The sequence below is a fragment of the Drosophila montana genome, unplaced genomic scaffold (assembly GCF_035044405.1).
Source record: "Drosophila montana isolate Dmon_TW-CO22-7 unplaced genomic scaffold, ASM3504440v1 contig_402_1, whole genome shotgun sequence".
Lineage (NCBI taxonomy): Eukaryota > Metazoa > Arthropoda > Insecta > Diptera > Drosophilidae > Drosophila > Drosophila montana.
The window spans coordinates 504,090-525,473 of record NW_026998739.1 but is presented as its reverse complement, the minus strand read 5'-3'; the positions used below and the strand labels follow the sequence as shown (position 1 = coordinate 525,473).

Below are 21,384 nucleotides of genomic sequence, written 5' to 3'. Positions count from 1 at the left end.
CGTTCAATCGAATTTTGTTATAATCGATAGCAGTGGTTCAGTGAACAAAACGGAACTAGAACAAACATCTCTTTCGACCGCGTCACTTATTACTTTTTTAAAATAGCTTATAACGTGAATTGTTTATAAATAATCGTATAAAATTGCCACAAAACGCGCAAACAAGTAACTTAACATACGTAAAATCAGTGTGCACAAATAGGAACTGAGAAAAGGTCTTATGCAAAGCGGATCGCAAATTTTGAACGTGCAGAAAAGGACGCCGACGCCAAACAGAAATTAAACGCCGCATTCCAGCACCCTTATCCCCTATTCCAACATATTACAAAGATGAGCAAAGATATTTACTACTCGGATAAATACTATGATGAAAAATTTGAGTACAGGTGAGTGGACACATGCGATTGTAACTGTAAACGCACTAAATTGACATAAATATGTTTGCGTGTATGTATGTATGTATTCGCATGTATACACTACCTTTTGCAGACATGTGGTCTTGCCGAAAGAGCTTGTGAAGCTGGTACCCAAAACGCATCTGATGACAGAAACCGAATGGAGATCAATCGGTGTGCAGCAGTCGCGCGGCTGGATACACTATATGATACACAAGCCAGAGCCGCACATTTTGCTATTTCGGCGTCCCAAAACGGAGGAGTAGGCGTACAAAAACACTCCCCGCACATACACACACACACACACAAATACATGCATACACATTCACACCACATCTTACATATACGTATAAGCATACATGGATGCGTTCCAGCTGACGCGACGGCGCAGCTGCTTCTGCGTCTGCGCAAATGGTGGTAGCTGCACAACTGTTGCGGCAGGGGCCTTTAACCAACAACAAATCCAACACACGCACGCATACACACTCATACATTTATTCTGCTTTCTTTAACAATATTCACACACTCACACATATACTGCTTAAATCCTGGCACACAAGTGTTTCTTTGCTTGTGAAATACTCCCCACATATAAATTTCCAAATTATGAATACGTTGCCATATTGCTATTATATAGAGTTTGCCATATTTTAAAAATGTAATTCTATAACTGATTTTCTCCACATCAGCACTATTTGCGCCTTAAATTTGCATTCCGTTTTGCTTTTAGCCATAGCACAGTGGGCCTTTTAATTATATAATGCTAACATCGCGAAACGCACACAGCGTTATGAAAATTGCCTGCACATTTTCATTTAATATTAAAAAAAATATGATTTGTGATCTTGAAAATTTTTATAAATACATAATGCATTACGTTTTAACATAATATAAAGTTATAAATAAAAAAAGAAAAATACAAAAAATAAATATATTTGTAGAAAACTTTAGGCGTTGATTGCTTGAAGTTTTTCAATACCCAAATTCGTTATTGTATTTTTACATCGCGTATAACTGGGCTATATATGGCCTCATAAAGTAAACTCATCATAAAATTTAAAACTGTTATTAATTAAAATAAGTTTTAAAACCCGAACTACTATGAGATCGGCCATAGTTAATGAAATTCTTATTGTTCAAATGCTTAACATTTATGTACAGGATATTGAAACACTAAGAAATAAATTTATGAGTGCGATAACTTAGTAAATTAGTGGAAAAAAACGATCCAGTGGAGCGGAATCTTTAGCAGCATCACAGGAACAACTGAGGAAGCTAACCTACTGTTATTCAAGGACCGTTAACTACGGGATAATGACGGAGCGACCGAGTTCTCCATAAATGATTCCTTGTGCAAGTTTTTATGGTAAGCGAGAAGAACCCAGTACACTTATATACTAATGTATTCATACAGTCTATGCAAGTAACAACCCATCCCCTATTATAAAGATACTATTAAATATTGTAATAAATCTAATAATATATACAATGTCCTTGGTAACATTATGGAAATCTTCTGGTATACCAGATGAAAGAGTATTTCGGCCTATTTAAAATTGTTCACATCAGGGTTTAGAAACTGTCAGCAAACAAATTCTTGGTTTAATTTAGGGGAAACCAACAAGGTTGTTTTAAGTATTATTCAATTCTCATACGATACCATATAATTTACTTCAAAATATTTACTTGATGAGTTTTCGAAGTGATTATAATTTAAAAAAAACATCCATATATTCTATACTTATAAAAAAAAATATATGTATGTATTGGTAAGTATTGTATGCACAGTCGTTATTATTAAGTCAGATATACATATATAATTTGCTATTATCTAAAGTTTATCTATTAGAGTTAAAAATCGATGAATACCGTTAATAGAATATTTGTATGCATTTCTCTTGATATGATCCGTTGATCTGGAAAATATTAAACTAGTTTCTACTTTAAATGTTAATACTTAGGCATTTATTATTTGAAACATATGCATTTAAGTCAGCTGGATCCTGTGAATAGATAGTATATGCAAATAGTTGCAAATAGTTTATTGCCCAGGCACCTCCGGCTTCAGATTAAGTTAAGTTTTTCGAATGTTAATTTTAATTTAAAATTTTTACTCTGTCCAGAAAATACATTTAATATAAATATATATAGCTGGCCATGTCCGTCTGCATGAACACGTTGAGCTCGAAAACTAGATACATATGTATGTATATCTTCTTATTTTATATCTTTTACCGTTTCTAAAATATGGATAAATATGGATTTTGAGCTTTAAGCAATGCTCGAAAATCATAAGATCCAGATAATAAAGTACAACATAGAAATGCTTAAATGTTCGTTAAATTTCGCAACAGGTTAAAGCTTCGAACAAATAGGAAGGTACTTTTTTACTCGAGTCGTTATCAATAAATGAAAGCGGAAGATTTTTAAAAAAACTATACTACAGATCGTTGAAAAATATGTACAGAACCAAGAGAAATTGGTAAACAATTGAAAGTAATAATTTTAGATAATTTTTTCATAGCATGATTGTTGGATAGCACTATATATAAATGCTAAAAGGAGGGAGCTGTTTTAATGGTTCAAATATATAAAAAATTCGTTTTTATTTTTTTTTTTTATATTGGGCTTTCAAAAACAGTATGCATGTATAGAAATGTTTATATATGGTGATATAGGGTATATAGTGATATTGTCCACTTTTAAAAATGAAGATCGACAGTTCCGGTAGAAATGCTTTGGCACGTTTTCGTACATACTCGTGCGCGTACTATGAGAAAGAGCTGCGAGCTGTGGCTCTGGCTGTATGCAAGGGTAGCATAGTCGCTGGTTATGGAATTCACCACTGAAAGGGAAGAGGGACTACGAGGGACTACGACGAAGCGCTGTCATTTGATCGCCGTTGGGCCCTGCCACTTGTGCGTAGTTATAAAATAGCGACAAAACCCCAATACGGTTATTTGTTATATTATTATATTATTTGTTGTTGTTGTTGTTGTTTTTGTTGGTTTTTTGTTCCCACCAGCAGCGTGCACGGCTTGGTGTCGCCAGCGTTCAGCAGAACTAGCCCCCAAGGCAAATCGAATTGAAACAGATCAAAGGCAGCTGTGGACACTGCAACAGCGACGCTGATTTTTATTACTATTTATTATACGATGGCAAGAGAAGGGCCGGAAATGCCTAATTATAGCTCTATTTTTATGCCATACTTGGGAGGAATTTGCTTAACTTTCTTGAGATCGACTCTTATTTGTAATGTTAACTTCGAATATGACGAATATGCATATTAATACTCTCATAAAAGTTACTTAATTGTCATTTAATTATATTAATGGTGAAATATTAAAAGGGTTTGCCTTTTAGGGAACCCGATCGTTTAGCCAACTGAACATCCAGCATCTGCGCTCGCATCGCAGTCCAATGTTAGGATGCTTTTGTATTCGCCGTAGAACATAGTAGCTGGCGGTATTTCAAAACTAAGATAGCTAGTTTCTAACTAACTTTTGCTAGTTAATTAATCCATATTGAAACACATAATTTGATAAATGAAATATGGCAAACATTGCTTATGACATTGCTTTATGTTTAGTTATTGTACTTAGAGAAAATTCTCTTCAACTACTTATTATGCCGATAGTGTAACTGACAGCTCAATACTTTGAATATATAGAACCTTGTAAGATAATTTTTTAGAAGTTTTGAGGGATTAATTAATATTGCTTAACAACCGGGTTATCAATTTCCGCAGCATTTCACGATTTTGAGAGCTCTCGTGATGCTCGCCTTAGGTCTTAATTTTGTTTTCAACGAAGAAAGATTTTTACCAAAGGTTTTTTTTAATAATTCTGAAATCGAATTTTTTTATTTTATATGTTCAAAGTGCTTAAGTTAAACAAATTCTTTTAAATCAGTAATATACCACTATACTAAATTTAAACAATTGAAAAAACATTTAATTTATTGACACTGACTACTATGACTTTCGGCTAGGATAATACTAGATACACCTGAGAATCTAAACCGGGAGAAATTGCAATTCTTCTTAGAAGAAGACACGGAGAATTTTGACGTGTTTCAAAAGAATATTGTCGAACACAACTGATTGAAAATTATTTAGAGAACTTGTTTAAATCTTTCCAAGGAGAAAGTAACTTATAGTTTTAGCTTTGTATGCAGTTTCGTCAGTATTTGACTCGCAGCCCGCACCCCTTTGCTCAGTAAACAATAGGAGGTTGATCAGAGCAATTTGAACAATGCGGCAGCTAATGAAGTGGGCGTAAAATGCTGACATTAAAACACTGAACTACTTTTAACGACAGGTGCGAGGAAGTGTTTAAAAAGCTCAAGCTATATAAATGTATATATATGTATATATGCATGCACTACACCTAGCGCAAATTGGTGATAATGAATTCCCTTCAAAATCGCAGGCCAAAAGAAAGCGAAACTAAGCATGCGTCGCCGTGCAGAGAACAAGGCAGCTAATTAAGCGATGCCGCGGCAGCGTCAGCGACAACGCAGCAGCAGCAGCGGCAGCGACAACGCGTCGTATGAGTTACGTGGTGCGCTGCATTGCAATTGATAGGCAGCGCAGCGACTGCGACGGCGACAGCAAGAGCGACTGCGACTGCGACACTGTGAACGCATTTGATGAATGAAAATAATCCAACACCCACAAACATTCACACACATGCTCTGCTGACGCTGGCAGCGCAGTCGCGCATAAATTTTGCGCGCTCGTTGGCTACGTTTCGTATTTGATTTTGATGTAGATTTTAGTACTATTTTATAATCAGGCAAGCCAAGTTGAGTCGTGTTTGGTTCTCTCTCTCTGCCAGCCAGTGGAATCTGTGGGCCCATCTCATCTGTGATCTGTGATCTGCGTATGAGTCTGCGTTCAGTCGTGCCAACGTCGCGTGCTCGACAGCAACAACAAAAATTGTCTAAAAGCGCGTTCTCTTCACATATATACATATATGTATATGTAAATATAAATTTACGTGTGCCCACAATCAACTGTATTTTGAATTAACCGTAAGGGTTGAAACTTATGCAAATTTATGCATATTTCGCTCAGCCTGGAGTATATTTCCATGCATTAATTTGTAAGTGTAATGAAATATATACATTTATGCAAAAAGCTATAAACATTTTCTTAGATATGAAAGAAGAAAAAATCAGATATAAAATGAAAAAATAAAAAAAACAGTTATCAAGATCATGCCTTATGAATAATATATAACAATTGCAAATTAATGTGACATTGTGTATTGAGTGAATGAACAATATTTAACACACTATTTTATTTGATTTATGTCATTGATTAATGTATTACCTACTCTCTTCTATAACTCATTGAACACATTTGTTAGATTCTTTTTTTAACATAATCTGTAATGGGTAAGTTTTCAAACATTCCGAGACCTTGAAATTCGTGTATCCTTAAGCAGGCAACACTTCCGTTACAGACGTTTAGGAACAACATCTAAAAATTCTATCCCATAAATTAAAGTAAAACATATTTTATGGATTTTTTTTCGGAGGGACTTTTGTATCAGTGTAGATGTATATAATATAAATATTGGTATGAATGGAATGACCTTTATTGGAATTTTCATTATTTTGAACATCTTCATTAAATTGAAGTAAATATAATATTTAACTAAAGTAAAGTACATTTTTCATGCTAATGTTCATTTTTAATACTTATTCATATTTGTTTTACTATGTCTTTTAAAAAAAAAAACTAAAAATATCCGTAAATTAAGATCTACGAACTAGCGTTGTCCATATAATCCTGTCATTTAGACAGCTGCAAAGCGAAGATTCGGATCTGAATCTCAGGCTAATGCTAGATAGGGTTTAATCTTAGCTAATGCTAGTTGGAAAGTTAAATCGATATAAATGTTATTTTAATAATAAATCCCAATATAACATTAAACATTAGAAAGCCATTAACGTTATATGATGATAATTTCGTTTGGCTTTTTGTGATCCTTGTTGATATATGAGGTACATGTGTTTGTATGCTTCTGTAATTTCAGATTTTATAATTTTAAATTAATTAATGGCTGTACCTTATAAATATATCAATACTAACTAACAACAACACACTAGTTAATTGTATACTTACTTTCCATCATATTTTCTATTTATGAATATTTCCACTTGTGAACTGTAACCTGTGTGTTCCATAGTCCAGCACATCCAAAGATTATGTTTAATTTGTTAATGCATCGATTTTCGCTTACTGCGTTAAGAGAGAGAGAGCGTTGCAGATTTCGATTGTTGCTGCTGATAAGCAGCCCATGGGAGGGCGGGGTGCGGGAAGCGGGGAGAGGGTAAGGGCCAACCCGTGATAGGGCCAAGGCCCTTTCCCCCTTTTAAGGGTAGGCCGCACTTCAACTTGGATATACCACAAAGTTTGTTTTTGTTTGTTTATTGTTTTGTTTTGTTTTTTTTTCGCTTTTCATTTTAAGCGTGTTTTTTGTTTTTATTTTTAGCAGCTTTACTATTTTTAATGCAAATTTCTGTCATGTACAAAAATAGTCGGCTGTCTGTCTGTCTATAGAACGGGTAAATGATGTATTTAGAAAATGCAAAGTGTCTTTCCTGATATACGATTCAAATGTTAATTAGTTATTTTTACGAGTTTTTCTATTACACATAAAATTTAAGTAATATTTCTTTTGGGTTCTAGAAAGATCGATTCAAAATTCCTTTTGTTACACAAACTTTATTTACACAATTACTTTTTGACTTGGTTTTACATATCTTTCTAACAGTAAAATATTTCTAAGAATTATTTAATTATTTTTACAGATTTATTTATTTTAATTTCTTATTAACTTTTATTAAGATAACATATCTAGTTGTAATCCGTCTAAAGACCGATTCTAGTACACTGCATTTAATAAAATCTATAACTATATTGTGAAAATCTTTCTAATATTCAGTAAGAGTAATCTTCATCGCTAGAAAGTATATATATTCCTGATTATCAGCAATATTTTTACCGATCCGTCTATTCTATTAACTGCGTAGTTCCCAAAGATTATAGTTACGGAAGGGTTACAAATGCATATTGATTTTTGTATAGGTTTTAAAATTCGTGTATTTCATTATTCATTTCGGTACTATAGCCTATTTGCAGGGTGTTTTTTAGTCGACACTTCCTTCCAGGTCACTTTGACTTGTTTATAAAAACAAACTTGATGCGCTCGAAGACAGCTAACAAAACTAATTTAATATAAACTTACGTTCATCAAAAACATCAATTGTTATTTATTAGAATTCTAGCATATACGCAAATACATGTGCATAACACACATTTACACATGCACATACCTTAACTGACTCTTCAATTGTAAAAATATATTATTAAATATGCATTTTTCTGACCGTGAATATTTTGGCCTTACTTAAGGCTACTACAGGGTATAAAATGCATTTGAAATAAATACAAATAAAATTGGTTCTGTTAGGTTTTAATAAATGTGCGAAATGTTTAGTTGCCAAATTCTAATTATAAGCACAAACGAAAATTGTTCTCACACTATGTCAAGATGATACCCAAATGCAATTATGATATGACATTAGTAATCATAAAAAAATAATGGTGATTAGCTTATTTTCAAATGACACTTTAAAAAGTTAGCTTAAACAAAAAGCAGCTATAAATACTATAAATCAGCTAGAAGACAGATTGGACAAAGAAGTAAAGTAAATAAATTAAACTTCCAATAGTTAATCTTTCTATTAGTTGAGAGATAGCTAGTTTTGGCTTTACAAAGGTCAAATAGGTGTGTTAAATCGAATATCTAGAATGAATTCAATTAAATTGCTGGACACGATTTTATATAACATTTTTTAAATGCTGTTTGAAAAGCTATTGAATCTGTTATGAATACTTCGTAAATGGCAGTAGTTCGGCCGCGCAATGTTAGATGCAAATAAAACTCATTGTCAATGTTCTGGGCACACAAATTGATTTGCATTGCAACAACAACCACGACAATAACAACATGTAGGCGGTCAGTCTCATTTGTTTTCTTAATGAGATGGAGGAATTAATTCAAATGCCGTCACATACTGGAAATAATCGAATGACCCTTTATAGCCAAGTAAACGCTATGATATATGTATTGCAAAATTAATTTATAACTAAACAAAATGATTTATAGTACATATTACTTTTAAAATATGCTTACAACCTTGCCAGGCGTATTTTGATAGCGTTGAAATATGCAAATTGAAAATATTTAACTCCGAATTACAAGCACAATATGAATGCATTAAGGGAAAGCTGTTAAACGAGAAACACTGCGCAGTTTTTCCATATAACCTATGATTTACACATTCAATTATAGTAATCCATCCTAACATGGCCTTAAAATATGTTCTGTATGCTCGTTGTCGTGTTATTGAGAGTAATCATATTTCTCGCTAAATAACAATAATTAATTGTATACTATATTGATTATGTGTTGATGGAATACTTTTAAATGGCCAACAAAACTTAACGGTAATTGTGTAAACAATGCCAAGTGTGAATATTATTATTCTTGATTAATCTACTCGAATGCATTTGTGCAGATCTACACATCAGTCTGGCAGTTCAATTAAGAGCCATCTCGACAATTTGGATCAGTTTTCGCATCAGTTTTGTCGGCACATGATCATCCCTATTATTTGGCATTGATCTCAGTCAAGTGCTGCCTGTAATGGGTCCGTTATTCATTACTTTTCATTAGGTGATGGCTTATGTAAATTTATTTGTTCTGACACGCTTATGACAAAACGAAAAAAAAACAGCGAAAATATTTCTCAATTACATGCAATGCAAACAATCAGCACAGATATATCAATTGAGCTGCATTCGCAGCTAGCTTTTAGCACATTTTCTCAAACAATGCGAACAATGGGTGTTAAATAATAATTGTTGCTAAATACAAGCATTCAAATTTCTTTGGTAGTTTTTCTAAGATCTCAGCTGCAGCTTTTGACAACATGCAAATAAGGATTTAGGTTTCGAGTTTAGAAATCACACAATATTAATGCTTATTTTATTATGTTCATTGTAAATTAACCATCTAGTATACCAGGTGGGCCAAAATTAAATAAATTAAATTAACTATGTTAATAGCATGTTTTACATTTCAAAAAATGAATATCTTTATACAAAATGTAATGAGAGAATATTTAGTTATATATTTGTATTTTCTCTTTTTCAATTATAGAAATACCTTTGGCAAGTTAATCAAGTTGGCTTAGCTGCTGCACCAAGGTCCAACGGAAACGCACTTCTGGTAACGCCCGTGTGTACGGGCCTAGGGTAATACTTACATAGAGTCACAATGACGCGACCCAAGCAGGATGCGAACAAATTTAAGAGCTTTTTGCAGGAGAATGTGCTCACAATGGCCACCGTGATCGGTGTCTTTGTGGGCGGTCTCATTGGATTTATAATCAAGAACAGCACCGGCGAGTGGACAAAACGTGAGATTATGTATATATCATTTCCGGGCGAAATATTTTTGCGGTAAGTTCTCTAGCTGACCAGCTCGACATGTACAAGCATTGATAAGATCTTCAATTATTTGAACAGCATGTTAAAGTGTCTCATAGTACCCTTGCTGGTGTCCTCCATAACAAGTGCGATCGGTGGACTGGATCTGAGTATGTCCAGCAAAATAGCGACGAGGTGAGCACAGCCCGACGCATGGATAAAATATCGAAATATATCTTTGGCTTTTTCAGAGCTATCACCTACTATTTTGTAACAACAATATCGGCAGTTATTTTGGGCATATGTCTAGTCACAACCATACGACCCGGCCAGGGTGCCAAAATTGTGGAGACACGCACTGAGACTATTGATAAAGCATCAAAGGTGTTGACGCCAGATACTTTATTGGACTTACTGAGGTACGTTTTATGCAGTTTATTTTACGATGATTATATAATTTTGTATTCTCTTTCTTCTCATTCTGTTAGAAATATGTTCACGGACAACATAATACAGTCAACAATGTTTCAGGTATGTTAGTTCAATTTATGTGGGTTACGAAATACACATTTCTTATTACCATTGTGGGGAAGATGGAATGGCTTTATAATAAACTGAAAGCTTGGTGATATAACAACAATAGAATATATGTAATAAAAGTAGTGAATCTTTTTTGTTTTTGTAATGCTACAAACAAGAACAGCTTTTAAAATAGTACAATGGATCATTATTCAAATTTTTATTATCATATAAACTGTCAGACTATCAGCCAAATCTCTTTTGAATTCCAAATACGTGTCGCTATCCATTAACTCAGCCACTGTTAAAGATATGAAAGCGACAAAGAAGCGATATTGCACAAGTTATGCATTTCATACTGGCAGAGTTACATTTTTATCGCCCGCGATATTCAGTTTGTGCCGAGCAGGTATTTAGATATATCTTTGCTGGATTTTTGCCAGAACACGCATTCGCTCAATTCTTGATTGCAACTGTGCCAATTATTCAATTGTGTTCTGTTGTTTACATAATTTGATTAAAGCACATCGCGGCACATAATCAAAACTGACATGATAGGTTACTCCAAAGCAAAGTTCTTTCCGTTTCAATTGAAATTGAAAATTATAGGGGGAGCACAGACATACATGTATGTATTTTCGGTATGCGTATGTCCACACAAAAACATACATATCTAATTTACGTACACGTTGAATTTTCAATTATCACCACAGCCGCAGTCGTAACGACTAAATGTGCTATGTATGGGCATATACGATATGTATGATATATATATATAAGATATGTATGATATATATATATAATGTCAAATGCGAATTGAATGAAAGTATTCCCCTCGGATGTGTGTTTGTATGTATGCGTTTCTTTATAGGTAAATATGAATACATATTCATGTGCGCAATTAGATTATTGTCGTTTTGAATTTTTGATCGTGCATATGATACTGAATGTACTATGTTCTCCAACATTTTCCACTATTAAGCTACATTTCATTACAAGATTCGTAAATCCTAGGCCTTTTGTATATGAATTGTGCTATAAAACATTATTATCTTATTCATAAAAAATTATATTTTAAATTAAGATTTTTTGTAGTCATATATAGCATTCCGAGAAGACACTGAAACCTTGAATAATATAAATATTTTATTCGTGGAATAATAATAAGAGTATTGGGAGAAAAAGGGATTATGAAAAAGGCTTTAAAAAATTGATAAAAATATATATAATTTTTTGCTATAAAATGTATATATATACCATTAATTCATAACTCTAATCTTCCAGCATCGTACGGAAATATTCGAGAATACCAGCATTTCCCCAGCACGTTAGTAAACCTACTCTGCCAGCCAATCGACTATATCACTAAACTCTGCATTCTTATATAGAACCCATGGAGAACTGGGAGTTCAAGTCGGCGCAGCGTGAGGGTTCCAATGTACTGGGTCTGGTCATGTTCAGCGTAATACTGGGCACAACAATCGGTCGTATGCGTGAGAAGGGCCAACTGCTGCAGGACTTTTTTACAACGCTCAGTGAAGCTATGATGACAATAACATCGTGGGTTATTTGGTGAGTGTGCAAAACTAAAGTTCGATTCTTGAGCATCTGGCTAAAGTGAATGGACGATTGTTGCAGGATATCACCGCTGGGCGTTGCCTTTTTAATAGCAGCCAAAATCATTGAGATGGACTCTATAGCGGCTACGATACAATCTTTGGGGTGGTACTTCATAACCGTTATGATAGGCCTCTTCCTGCACGGCTTTGGTAAGCGGATCAGTTTAGATGAAATCTTTTTTTTTTGATAATAATAAAATTAAAATTTGTATATGTAGGTACCATCGCGGTCATATTCTTTTTGGGTACACGTCGCCTGCCGTATCGTTATATAGCCAAATTGAGTCAAGTGTTGGCCACTGCCTTTGGCACAGGCTCCAGCTCGGCCACCATGCCGTTGACTATTAAATGCCTCGATAATATGGGAATAGATCCGCGCGTTACCCGCTTTGTCATACCCGTGGGCGCAACAATCAACATGGACGGCACCGCCCTGTATGAGGCGGTGGCAGCTCTATTTATTGCCCAGTACCGTGAGATGAGCTACTCATTTGGCACCATTGTGGCGGTCAGTATAACGGCGACGGCTGCTTCAATTGGTGCAGCGGGCATACCGCAGGCGGGCCTTGTTACAATGGTCATGGTACTCGACACTGTGGGCCTGGAGCCTAAGGATGTCTCCCTAATTATCGCTGTCGACTGGCTGCTGTATGTAAATGCTAGAACTTTCTGTCTGGTCCTGGATATACATTTTCTGCTCCATTAATTTCAGTGATCGATTCCGCACCACTATCAATGTCATGTGCGATGCTCTTGGTACTATTTTGGTTAATCATTTGTCGAAGAACGATTTGGCAAGCGTTGATCGGGTAAGTTCATTTGCCTATACATCTAATTTTTATTATAAATCGCTTATATATATAAATATATATAAATATATTATGTACATACACGTATGTATAGCTAAATGCCGAGCCCCATGAGCTGCTCGAGCTGGGCACAAATGGACATGAAATGAAAGAATGAAGGCAGTCTTCGCTTGGCGCCTATAATCGCAAACGATGAGTGTTTGAGGACGAGCACGAGCACGATACTGAGAGCGAGGATGGAATGGAGCACAATGATTTGATGTACTCTCGTTATCGTCGGCTTGCCTCATCATTTGTTTTGCGGCTAAAAGCGGCCAAGACGCACACAATGTCAAGCAATTTGGAACAGTTGTAAGAGCTGTCACAAAACATCAACGAATTTATTTGAAGCGGTTGTCTGCAATAAGAGACACTCGAAAGATCAATAAGAAACAAGAAAATAAAAACAAACAAATTTGGATATTATTCCATTCAACGTATTAATTAGCATACATCATGATGTAAATAATTATGAATATAATTAAATTGAATTGAGTTCAAATTTAAATTACTTTTTCATACTTAGTATTAAAAGAAGAGCAGATAAAACTTGTTACAAACGCCTAAGAAACGAAAAGATATCGTTTTTGCAATTAATCCATAATTATAAAATAGTACATTTCAAAATGAAAGTATAGATTGTTATTCCACTCGATAAAAAGCTTCACAATATATAAAGTAAAACAAAACATCAAAAATTTGTACAAGCAACAAACTCAGTTCACAAGTTCTGTGTTGAAACAATTAGAACTTAACAATGTTTGAACAAAGAATAATTACACAAAAAAAAGACAAATATATATATTTAACTTAGTTCGCTCAAATTTTATGAATGATGATATACACAAATATTCAATGCTGTTAAAAGATCTTGTTCGGAGTTGAGCTTTGTAAATACTTAATAGCTTAAGTATAATTAAAAATATTAAAGAAACAAAGAAAAAAAAAACAAAGAAAACAATTTCCAATCACCAAACGATGAATATTCAATGACAATAATAATACGCTGCGAAAGCTCCAATTAAATGTCAGCAAAGTTATGCGTTAAAATGCTAAAAATCAATTACAAAATATTAAACGATAGTAATATTATTTATTACACGCTATTAATTAAATTAAGTTAATGAATTTGAGAAAATTACAACAAATTGACAATGCTATGGACCGTTAAGGTTTGCCAAAGAAAAAAAAAAAATTAAATCAAATAATCTTTATGTATGAATACATATGCCATTTGTAGTTTTGTGTAGCCTAGATGTTTACAAATAAAATTTTCGAATCTGTACATGTACTTATATAAAATTGAAATGAACCTAATCAAATTTTAATATCCCTTGCAGGATATTATTATATTGTTGCCATATAATTTATATACCAAAAACATAAGCATCAACTCTTGCATATTTATAATTTACATTTAACAATATCATTCATTACCAACTATTTAAGCCTGCCATTGCTATTTTTATACCCTGAACCCATTGAAAATGGGTAAAATGGGTATTATGTATTTGTACAAATGTATGTGACAGGCAGAAGGTCCGTCCGTATGTATGATCGCAAGGATCTCAGAACCTATAAGAGCTAGAGACTTGAAATTTTAGCTGTAGGTCCTCCTAGTACCCGCGCAGTTTGCTTCCGATATTCGATAACTTGCCCCGTTTCCAAGAAATCGATCAAAATCGATATCGAAATCCTGTTTTTTGAGCAATTTCGGCAAATAATATGAGCTAGAGTCACCAAACTTGACATGTAGCTTCTAGAATAGTATATATATATATCAAGTATCTTTAATTTAATACCTATCGCCTGTTAGAAGAAAAGGGTTCAGGGTATCCCCTAGTCGGGAGCTCCCGCCTAGAACCTCTTGCTTGTTTTTATTAGTATTAGGATTCGAATTCATACTACATACATACCAAGTCATTGGTAAAATTATATAGTAACTTGGTTATAAATACCGAATCTTTGTTGCATCATCGTCAGTACCATAAAATACATTGATTCTACATCGACATACCTGACTACCTATTGACAATATTAAGAGTCCATCGTTCTTACGTTTGCTTATGCTGAAGTCTGTCTGCACATTTAATTTTGTGGTTTCCTGTGGACTTTCCAAGATTTCGTGCAGATTCGACAATAACCGTCCTGGGCTAGATATACGATACACGCCCCGGAATCGGGGCATTTAAGAGCGTTTTTTCTTACAAATGCTCACAATGGGATTGACCAAACGATGGAAATCCTTTAAATTCTCTTGGGATATATGTAGACAAGCGGACGACAGAGACTAGTTATTTCCTTGCACTCTTTGGTAACCGATCCTAAATAACTATTGATTTGATTGGAAATGGATTGGATATAACTATTCACCATTGTTACAAACTCTACGCATTAGATATGTTATTCGCTGACTCCGATGGTTCATTGATTACATCCATTTGTTCAGCTCAGATTTCAATAGGTGGAACAGAGCGTTTCTCCCCTGATCATCGCGTAAAATACACGCGAAGCAAATCAGTTAGCATTATGAATGAATAAACGAAGAATGTCAGAATTATAGCTCTGCAAAAGACTAACAATGGAGTAGTATGAAAACCGTTCTGTTGACCACAAAATCGAAATTCCATGGAAATGTATCTGCGGTGTAAAATTTGATTTTAGTATATATATTCCCATTTATTCTATACTATGGGGTATTATTCCTTTTTTTTTAATGAATTTTAAGACAATCTTATAAAAGTTTTTTTTTGCCACAGTTGCGGGTGGAATTTCCAAAGTTCTAATGTAGAGCTTTGTAAGAAGTCGTACAAAATATAAACATTCGCCCAATTAATCTTTGTCCGCAGTTCCACAAAGGCACAATGTATTTTCCGTAGGGTTTGGAACACTTCTCAAATAAATTTGAACAAAGAATGACGGTAAATTGTTTAATGCAAATATTTTATCGAGTTTATTTTCGATCTATAGTTATCATGTCTGAAAGAAATAAATTTTTCAATTTTTCTAGTAAATAGTCACATGTGAATGTAAATTAATTAATATGATTTTTATTTTAATTTGACTTCTCATTTCTGTTGTACATATAATATACATTTTGTTAAATATTTTCGAAGATTTTTCTTGTCCCAAATTTCATTGGTTTTCGTTCACTTTTCGATAAATTTCTTTTGAATGCATTAGAGTTTGACTCTGTATAATGTCACGCACTGCACTTTTTCAATCTCTTTCAGTGTAGTTCAGTGCAGTTGTGGAATAACCGTCTGTATGCATCGAGAACCTGTGATTGTGGATGCATTACACACATGCACGACGAACCTGATTCGGTTGCAATATTCTAGGAATATGCTTATATCTGCATCACGCTTGCTTTTTCTTGAGTGCGTTTCCATCTGATTTATTAGTGTCGGGGCAGGGACAGTAGGCATTCTGGCCGCCGTCACAGATGACAACTGCTGGCGGTTTATACGGTATTCCCGTACAGGTCGGGCAGTTGACTCCATCTCTATTAAGCGACATAACTCCAGCTGCCCTACCATGGCCATGTACCCTGTACAGGCATAGCAGCCGATGGGCAACAAACAAGAGGGGTAGAAGAAGCAAGGCGCAAAGCAATAAGCCCAACCACAATCCGTTCTAAAATTAAAGGAATATTGACATACATTTAATGATAGTTCTGTAGAGCTACTTACAATGGGATCGACGATACGCTCGCAAACCATTTCAGCACTGTGCCGATACATGTAGGCAAGGGATTGGCAGGGTCCAACATTCGTATTACTCTCTTTGATCAAATAGTTAACATAATTGTTGAGTTCCACGTTTACCACTTCCGTTAGATTCTCAAATAACGTATTTATATAATCACTGCCACGATTTACTATAAATTCTTCTGCTTTGGAAATTGAATCCATTATCGCCTTAATTGTATTGTTAAAGTCATTATCGTTTCTTGTTATAAGTTTGTCAGTTGAAAGCAATCTGGATTTAAACTTCTCCATGTCTTTTAATATATTTGGTTCAATCAGTATAATGTTGTCTAAGTCTAGCCCAAGTCTCCAAATGCTGGGATAAGTGGCCCATAGTCTGTAGTTCATATTTTTATCATGCTTCTGTGTGTGGAAAAAGTTTTTATTCCACTGATAATAGTATTTTCGAAATTCCACAATATTATCAATAGTTGATATTTGTGTGCACAAATGATCAGTAGCTAATCTGCTATGATAATCCGACAGATTTCCGATTTGCGCGTTAGTAATCTTAATTATATCCTTTTCCTCTAGGATTTTTACTTTGCTCAAATCAGCTTGAACTGCCGTTGCCACATCGACATTAGATATATTGCGCGCAATGTCATCCCTAATAGTATTCAGGTCAACTAACTCATACTCAAGCAACGCATCAAAAATGCTCTGATTTTCCCTGCATGTTATTGCTAACCTTGACCACTCCTGAACCTTTTGTTCGCTTTCATAAAGTTCAATCACATTGAAGAGATTCTGTTTCTCCTGATAAGTACTCGGTAAACACACGCCATAGTACATTATCATTCCCAATATAAAGTAAAACAGCATAGCGAGCAGTAGGAGCGATAAAAAGAAGAATATCAGTGCGATAGCCCTAAAAAATTAGCGAGAGAGAGACAGAGATAAATGGAAATATAGAGATAGAGATAAGGAATAGTTTGTTGGCAACTCACAGTAACAAGCACTTGTATCCAGTGTTATCTCTTCGAATACAACAGCCACAAATAAATGCAACAAACATTACGATGATAATCTGCAACGTTGGCCAAGGAATTCAGTTTGTCAGGATATTTATAAAATTGTAATATATATATTTGTGATAATTTTGAAGCTTTTACCAAGACATTGTCTAATATTACACGAATATTAGCATTTCTTTTTAACCATTTATCGGCAATGGCCACAAGTCCGAGATTTATAGATGCTTACTAATATACAGTTTTCAAAGTGATGTATAAACAAAATTTAAGTCTTACCGCAAATATTAATAAAAACAAGATGACGCTTATTATTTTCCGATCAGGTCCGTACGTATTGTTGAAATCACCAAACGATTGTGTGATGCGCGCATTTTGAAAATAAATATCATTTATTATCGAATTGATGATTTTGCATACATTCTCGCCGTGTGCTTTGACAGCACCTCCCACTCTGCTAATCTTTGTGAGTAATGGCGGAATCTGCGGATCTATCACATCCTGGATCATTTTGTCGACTTTCTGAAAGCGTTCTAGCCCTCTCCTTACTGATACTACCACCTCCTTTTTTATAATATCTTCAATGGCCTCCACATAGCGAGTTATGTTCGGTAGCTGAAACGAATCGAATCGAATGTAATGCACACTTTGATCTTACACCTTACCCACTTTATCCACGTGCAGACATTCCTTAGTACCCCACATCGGAATCTTATTGTCCCTAATAAAATTATTGCATTCTTGGTAGTCACACCAAACCGTATGAAGATAGGTAATATCACGCTTAACACCACGCAAAGCTAAAATGTTGTACGATAAAATGGTAAAGTTAAGATACATATAAAAGATAAATCACATTTGACACAATTACCATCTCGGTACTGGGCGATATTAAAGATAAGTGATTTCTTGAAGCTCTCCGCCTTTTTCAATAATTGTAATGCTTTCGGCATGGAGGAAAAAATAAGTTCTAGAGTTGCTAGTGAATAGACATTAGAGGTGTCGGACAGGTCCATAAATATATGGGTATCCGCCTCTGTGAAAAGTGCACAGAACGTTAGTTGAACAAGTAAAGGTGATCTAGTCGGAAATGCCTGAATAGTAGTGGTGCCTACCATTTATCGAAGCAGTTAGACTCGTCTCCAATTCTTCAAAGTTGTAAACGAACAAGTGGTTGATATGATTACAGGCATCCTTCAGAAATAGGCACGTGTCTTCGGCTTGCCGATGCATGTTCTCGATGCCTTCTCGAAGCCCGCGATGTATTAGCTTTTCATTAAGGAAAGCTATGAGTAATCCCATTCTATGTTTATGCCAAATATTAAATATGGATTAAATCGACTATAATTGACTTACAGTATTCCCAGGAGCAGCAGCAGCATCAATATGCTGCAGCAGGTGCGCTTTGCAGCATACGAACTATGTGTACAAGGTGGGCAGACGTTGGGGCAACGGCAGCAGCAAAAGCAAAAATAGCAGACTCTGTTTATCGTTGAGAGAGAATTTAATTAGCTTATGTGGGTTCAAAAAAGTAGCAGAAGCCCGGCTATAAAATACCCTATACCTAGCTCCGAGTGCCTGTACAATAATCGAAATAATAATGTTATGTCTGTAATGCGACCTTTTAAATACAAAATTTTGATAACTATAGATCTTTTGTTACTTGTAATTAATCACCTTGTGTTCTTTAAACCTGTTACTTACGCGAGAAACGGTAAGATAATGATAATAGACAAAATTAACAATATCCAGACGATCAGTAATTTGTTTTTGGCAAGCAAATCTTTCCATTGATTGGAGTGGACCTTGGGGCCCAACTGAACAGAACTCGAGTTTTTCGCGGTCGTAGTATAACCTACAGGGGTAAGGATTATCTTTAGATTAGATCAGCCGGTAGCTAAAGTTGTAAATATCAGTACCCACCACTTGGTATATTCAACTCGTCGCCAAATATTATGTGCGTCAACTCGTGTATTGGCCTCATATACAGGCTATGATAAGTGGGATCTACAGAATAATTGACTTTATTCTCATACATGGTATATTCAACGAACGCAAAATGTCCCCGTCCTGCCTTCTCATGCTGCGTTCCAAAGTCACCGTCGCCTTTTTCCCAATCGGCAGTCGCTGGCAACGGCGCATTGATCGCAACAACTAATATGATAACCATGACAAGGAATTTCATCATATATCGCCCCCTTCTGATCTTAGGGAATATCTCCCTAGATGAACGCGCCACATGTGTCATACTTGAGCTGTTACTGGCATGTCTTCCGTTAACGATCACATCCAAATTCCACTTTAAGCAAAAGCTGATTGAGCAGACGGATTAGCACTATACCACAATTTATATCCCTATATAAGACTGTTTGGCCTTGTACGGACTGACTTGTTGATTGGGGATCAACGCACAGTTCAAATATCTTTGAGGGCTGTCAAATATTAGGTGGGTAATGTTTTGGGTTCAAATATATTTCTAAAAATCTTTATGATAATTCATTTTAGACTGTTTCACACTTTTTGCAGTATCCAAGCTTCTTCGGTGGAAAGAAAATTAATGATTATTATTTTCATAGCCCTACATAAGAATTAAAAGAATATGTGCGATTTTGGGAATTCCGCCCGCAACTGTGGAAATTTAGCGGAAAACAGCTGCATGCAAAGTTTTTAATTAGTATCGGATCGGGTTCAAAATCATTTTCAATGATCTGTGTGAAAATTTATTTAATTCACTTACTACTAACAAGGTTTAATATTTCGCTTTATATTTTGCCTTCAATTTTGCATGGGTGAAAAAGTAAATTTCCAAATTTGTAGTTTCGCTCAAAACTTGCCACGGGCCGCTATTACGTTTATGTGTAACTACTGTTAATGTCAATGAAAATCAGTCTTACCGGTTGTATGTCACTTCAGTTGGAAACCAGAGAAGTGATTGGTTTAGATCTTGAGGAAGACGTGGTTAAGTCATAAATTCTGAAATGCATTCACGAAACTTGAAAGTGTTGTGTGAAATTCGACGAAAATATCTTAAATCAAATGTGTTTTCAACAGAAGCACGAAGTGTTGTTATGTGAAATACATTTCAAAAACATAACAGTTAAATCAGAAACAGTGTTGCAAGTCGAGAAATTATTTCAATGGCCTGCAATTTTATATGTGCGATTCATATCTTTCATGATGTATCCACTCGATTTTGTAATCAAACATATTATTTACTTGGCAATAAAAAATACGTAGTCCCAATTTGACGAAATTGATATATATACATATATATTTATATAAGTACAATGATCTTTGGCCCTGAAAAAAACGTATTTTTAAACATGTAACAAATATTGTTTGTATTGGAATATCTCCAGGACTGTACAAATTATTAGACCCCAAAATTTTCGAGAATTGACGGCAACGAGCAGATCAAAATTTCCAGTGAATTAAAATCCAAACATCGTTAATGAACATATTAAAATATTATACCAAAATAGACCCAAAAATTATTGTTCTAGGAACTCTCTCAGCGCCAGTCAATCAAAAGCTGGAGCAATCACCATGCCCACCACCATGGACCAGCTTCAGCAGCTGAACAACAGCCAGCTGTGCATCTTGTGCTACAATTATAACATTGCGCCGCGGCATGTCGCAAATCTGAATCGCCGCCAATTGGAGCGCCGTCTCCTTGTGGCCATTGTTGCAGAGCGTGCCAAATGGCGGGCACGCAATTTACTGTACAACTTCCAGGATGGTCAGCGCCAGGGAATGCCTGTGAATGCCTGGC

At 35.0% G+C, this 21,384-nt stretch overlaps 3 protein-coding genes across 4 annotated transcripts; 2 read left to right on the top strand and 1 right to left on the bottom strand.

Annotated features, from left to right (window-relative positions):
• The first annotated feature begins 43 nt into the window (after nucleotides 1-43).
• Nucleotides 44-1,379, top strand: Cks30A (Cyclin-dependent kinase subunit 30A). The gene is made up of 2 exons (XM_064698094.1): nucleotides 44-386; nucleotides 490-1,379. The coding sequence occupies exons 1-2, from the start codon at nucleotides 331-333 to the stop codon at nucleotides 659-661; spliced, it is 228 nt and encodes a 75-aa protein (XP_064554164.1). The 5' UTR covers nucleotides 44-330; the 3' UTR covers nucleotides 662-1,379.
• Nucleotides 1,380-5,174: 3,795 nt separating this feature from the next.
• Eaat1 (Excitatory amino acid transporter 1) lies at nucleotides 5,175-13,903 on the top strand. Its single transcript, XM_064697697.1, has 11 exons — nucleotides 5,175-5,500; nucleotides 9,635-9,936; nucleotides 10,003-10,098; nucleotides 10,155-10,322; nucleotides 10,392-10,434; nucleotides 11,707-11,749; nucleotides 11,811-11,994; nucleotides 12,061-12,191; nucleotides 12,260-12,689; nucleotides 12,754-12,850; nucleotides 12,945-13,903. The coding sequence occupies exons 2-11, from the start codon at nucleotides 9,752-9,754 to the stop codon at nucleotides 13,005-13,007; spliced, it is 1,440 nt and encodes a 479-aa protein (XP_064553767.1). The 5' UTR covers nucleotides 5,175-5,500; nucleotides 9,635-9,751; the 3' UTR covers nucleotides 13,008-13,903.
• A 2,016-nt stretch (nucleotides 13,904-15,919) lies between these two features.
• Nucleotides 15,920-20,698, bottom strand: LOC135439079 (prominin-like protein). 2 transcript variants are annotated; one of them, XM_064697705.1, is made up of 11 exons: nucleotides 20,507-20,698; nucleotides 19,536-19,924; nucleotides 19,317-19,467; nucleotides 18,969-19,094; nucleotides 18,728-18,915; nucleotides 18,484-18,591; nucleotides 18,282-18,412; nucleotides 17,892-18,227; nucleotides 17,589-17,668; nucleotides 16,582-17,509; nucleotides 15,920-16,525 (listed from the first exon to the last, which is right to left on the bottom strand). In XM_064697705.1, the coding sequence occupies exons 2-11, from the start codon at nucleotides 19,858-19,860 to the stop codon at nucleotides 16,250-16,252; spliced, it is 2,649 nt and encodes an 882-aa protein (XP_064553775.1). In that variant the 5' UTR covers nucleotides 19,861-19,924; nucleotides 20,507-20,698; the 3' UTR covers nucleotides 15,920-16,249. The 2 variants fall into 2 exon arrangements, with proteins under 2 accessions (XP_064553775.1, XP_064553774.1); XM_064697704.1 differs by having other exon boundaries at nucleotides 18,484-18,648; nucleotides 20,507-20,697.
• Between the last annotated feature and the right edge of the window lie 686 nt (nucleotides 20,699-21,384).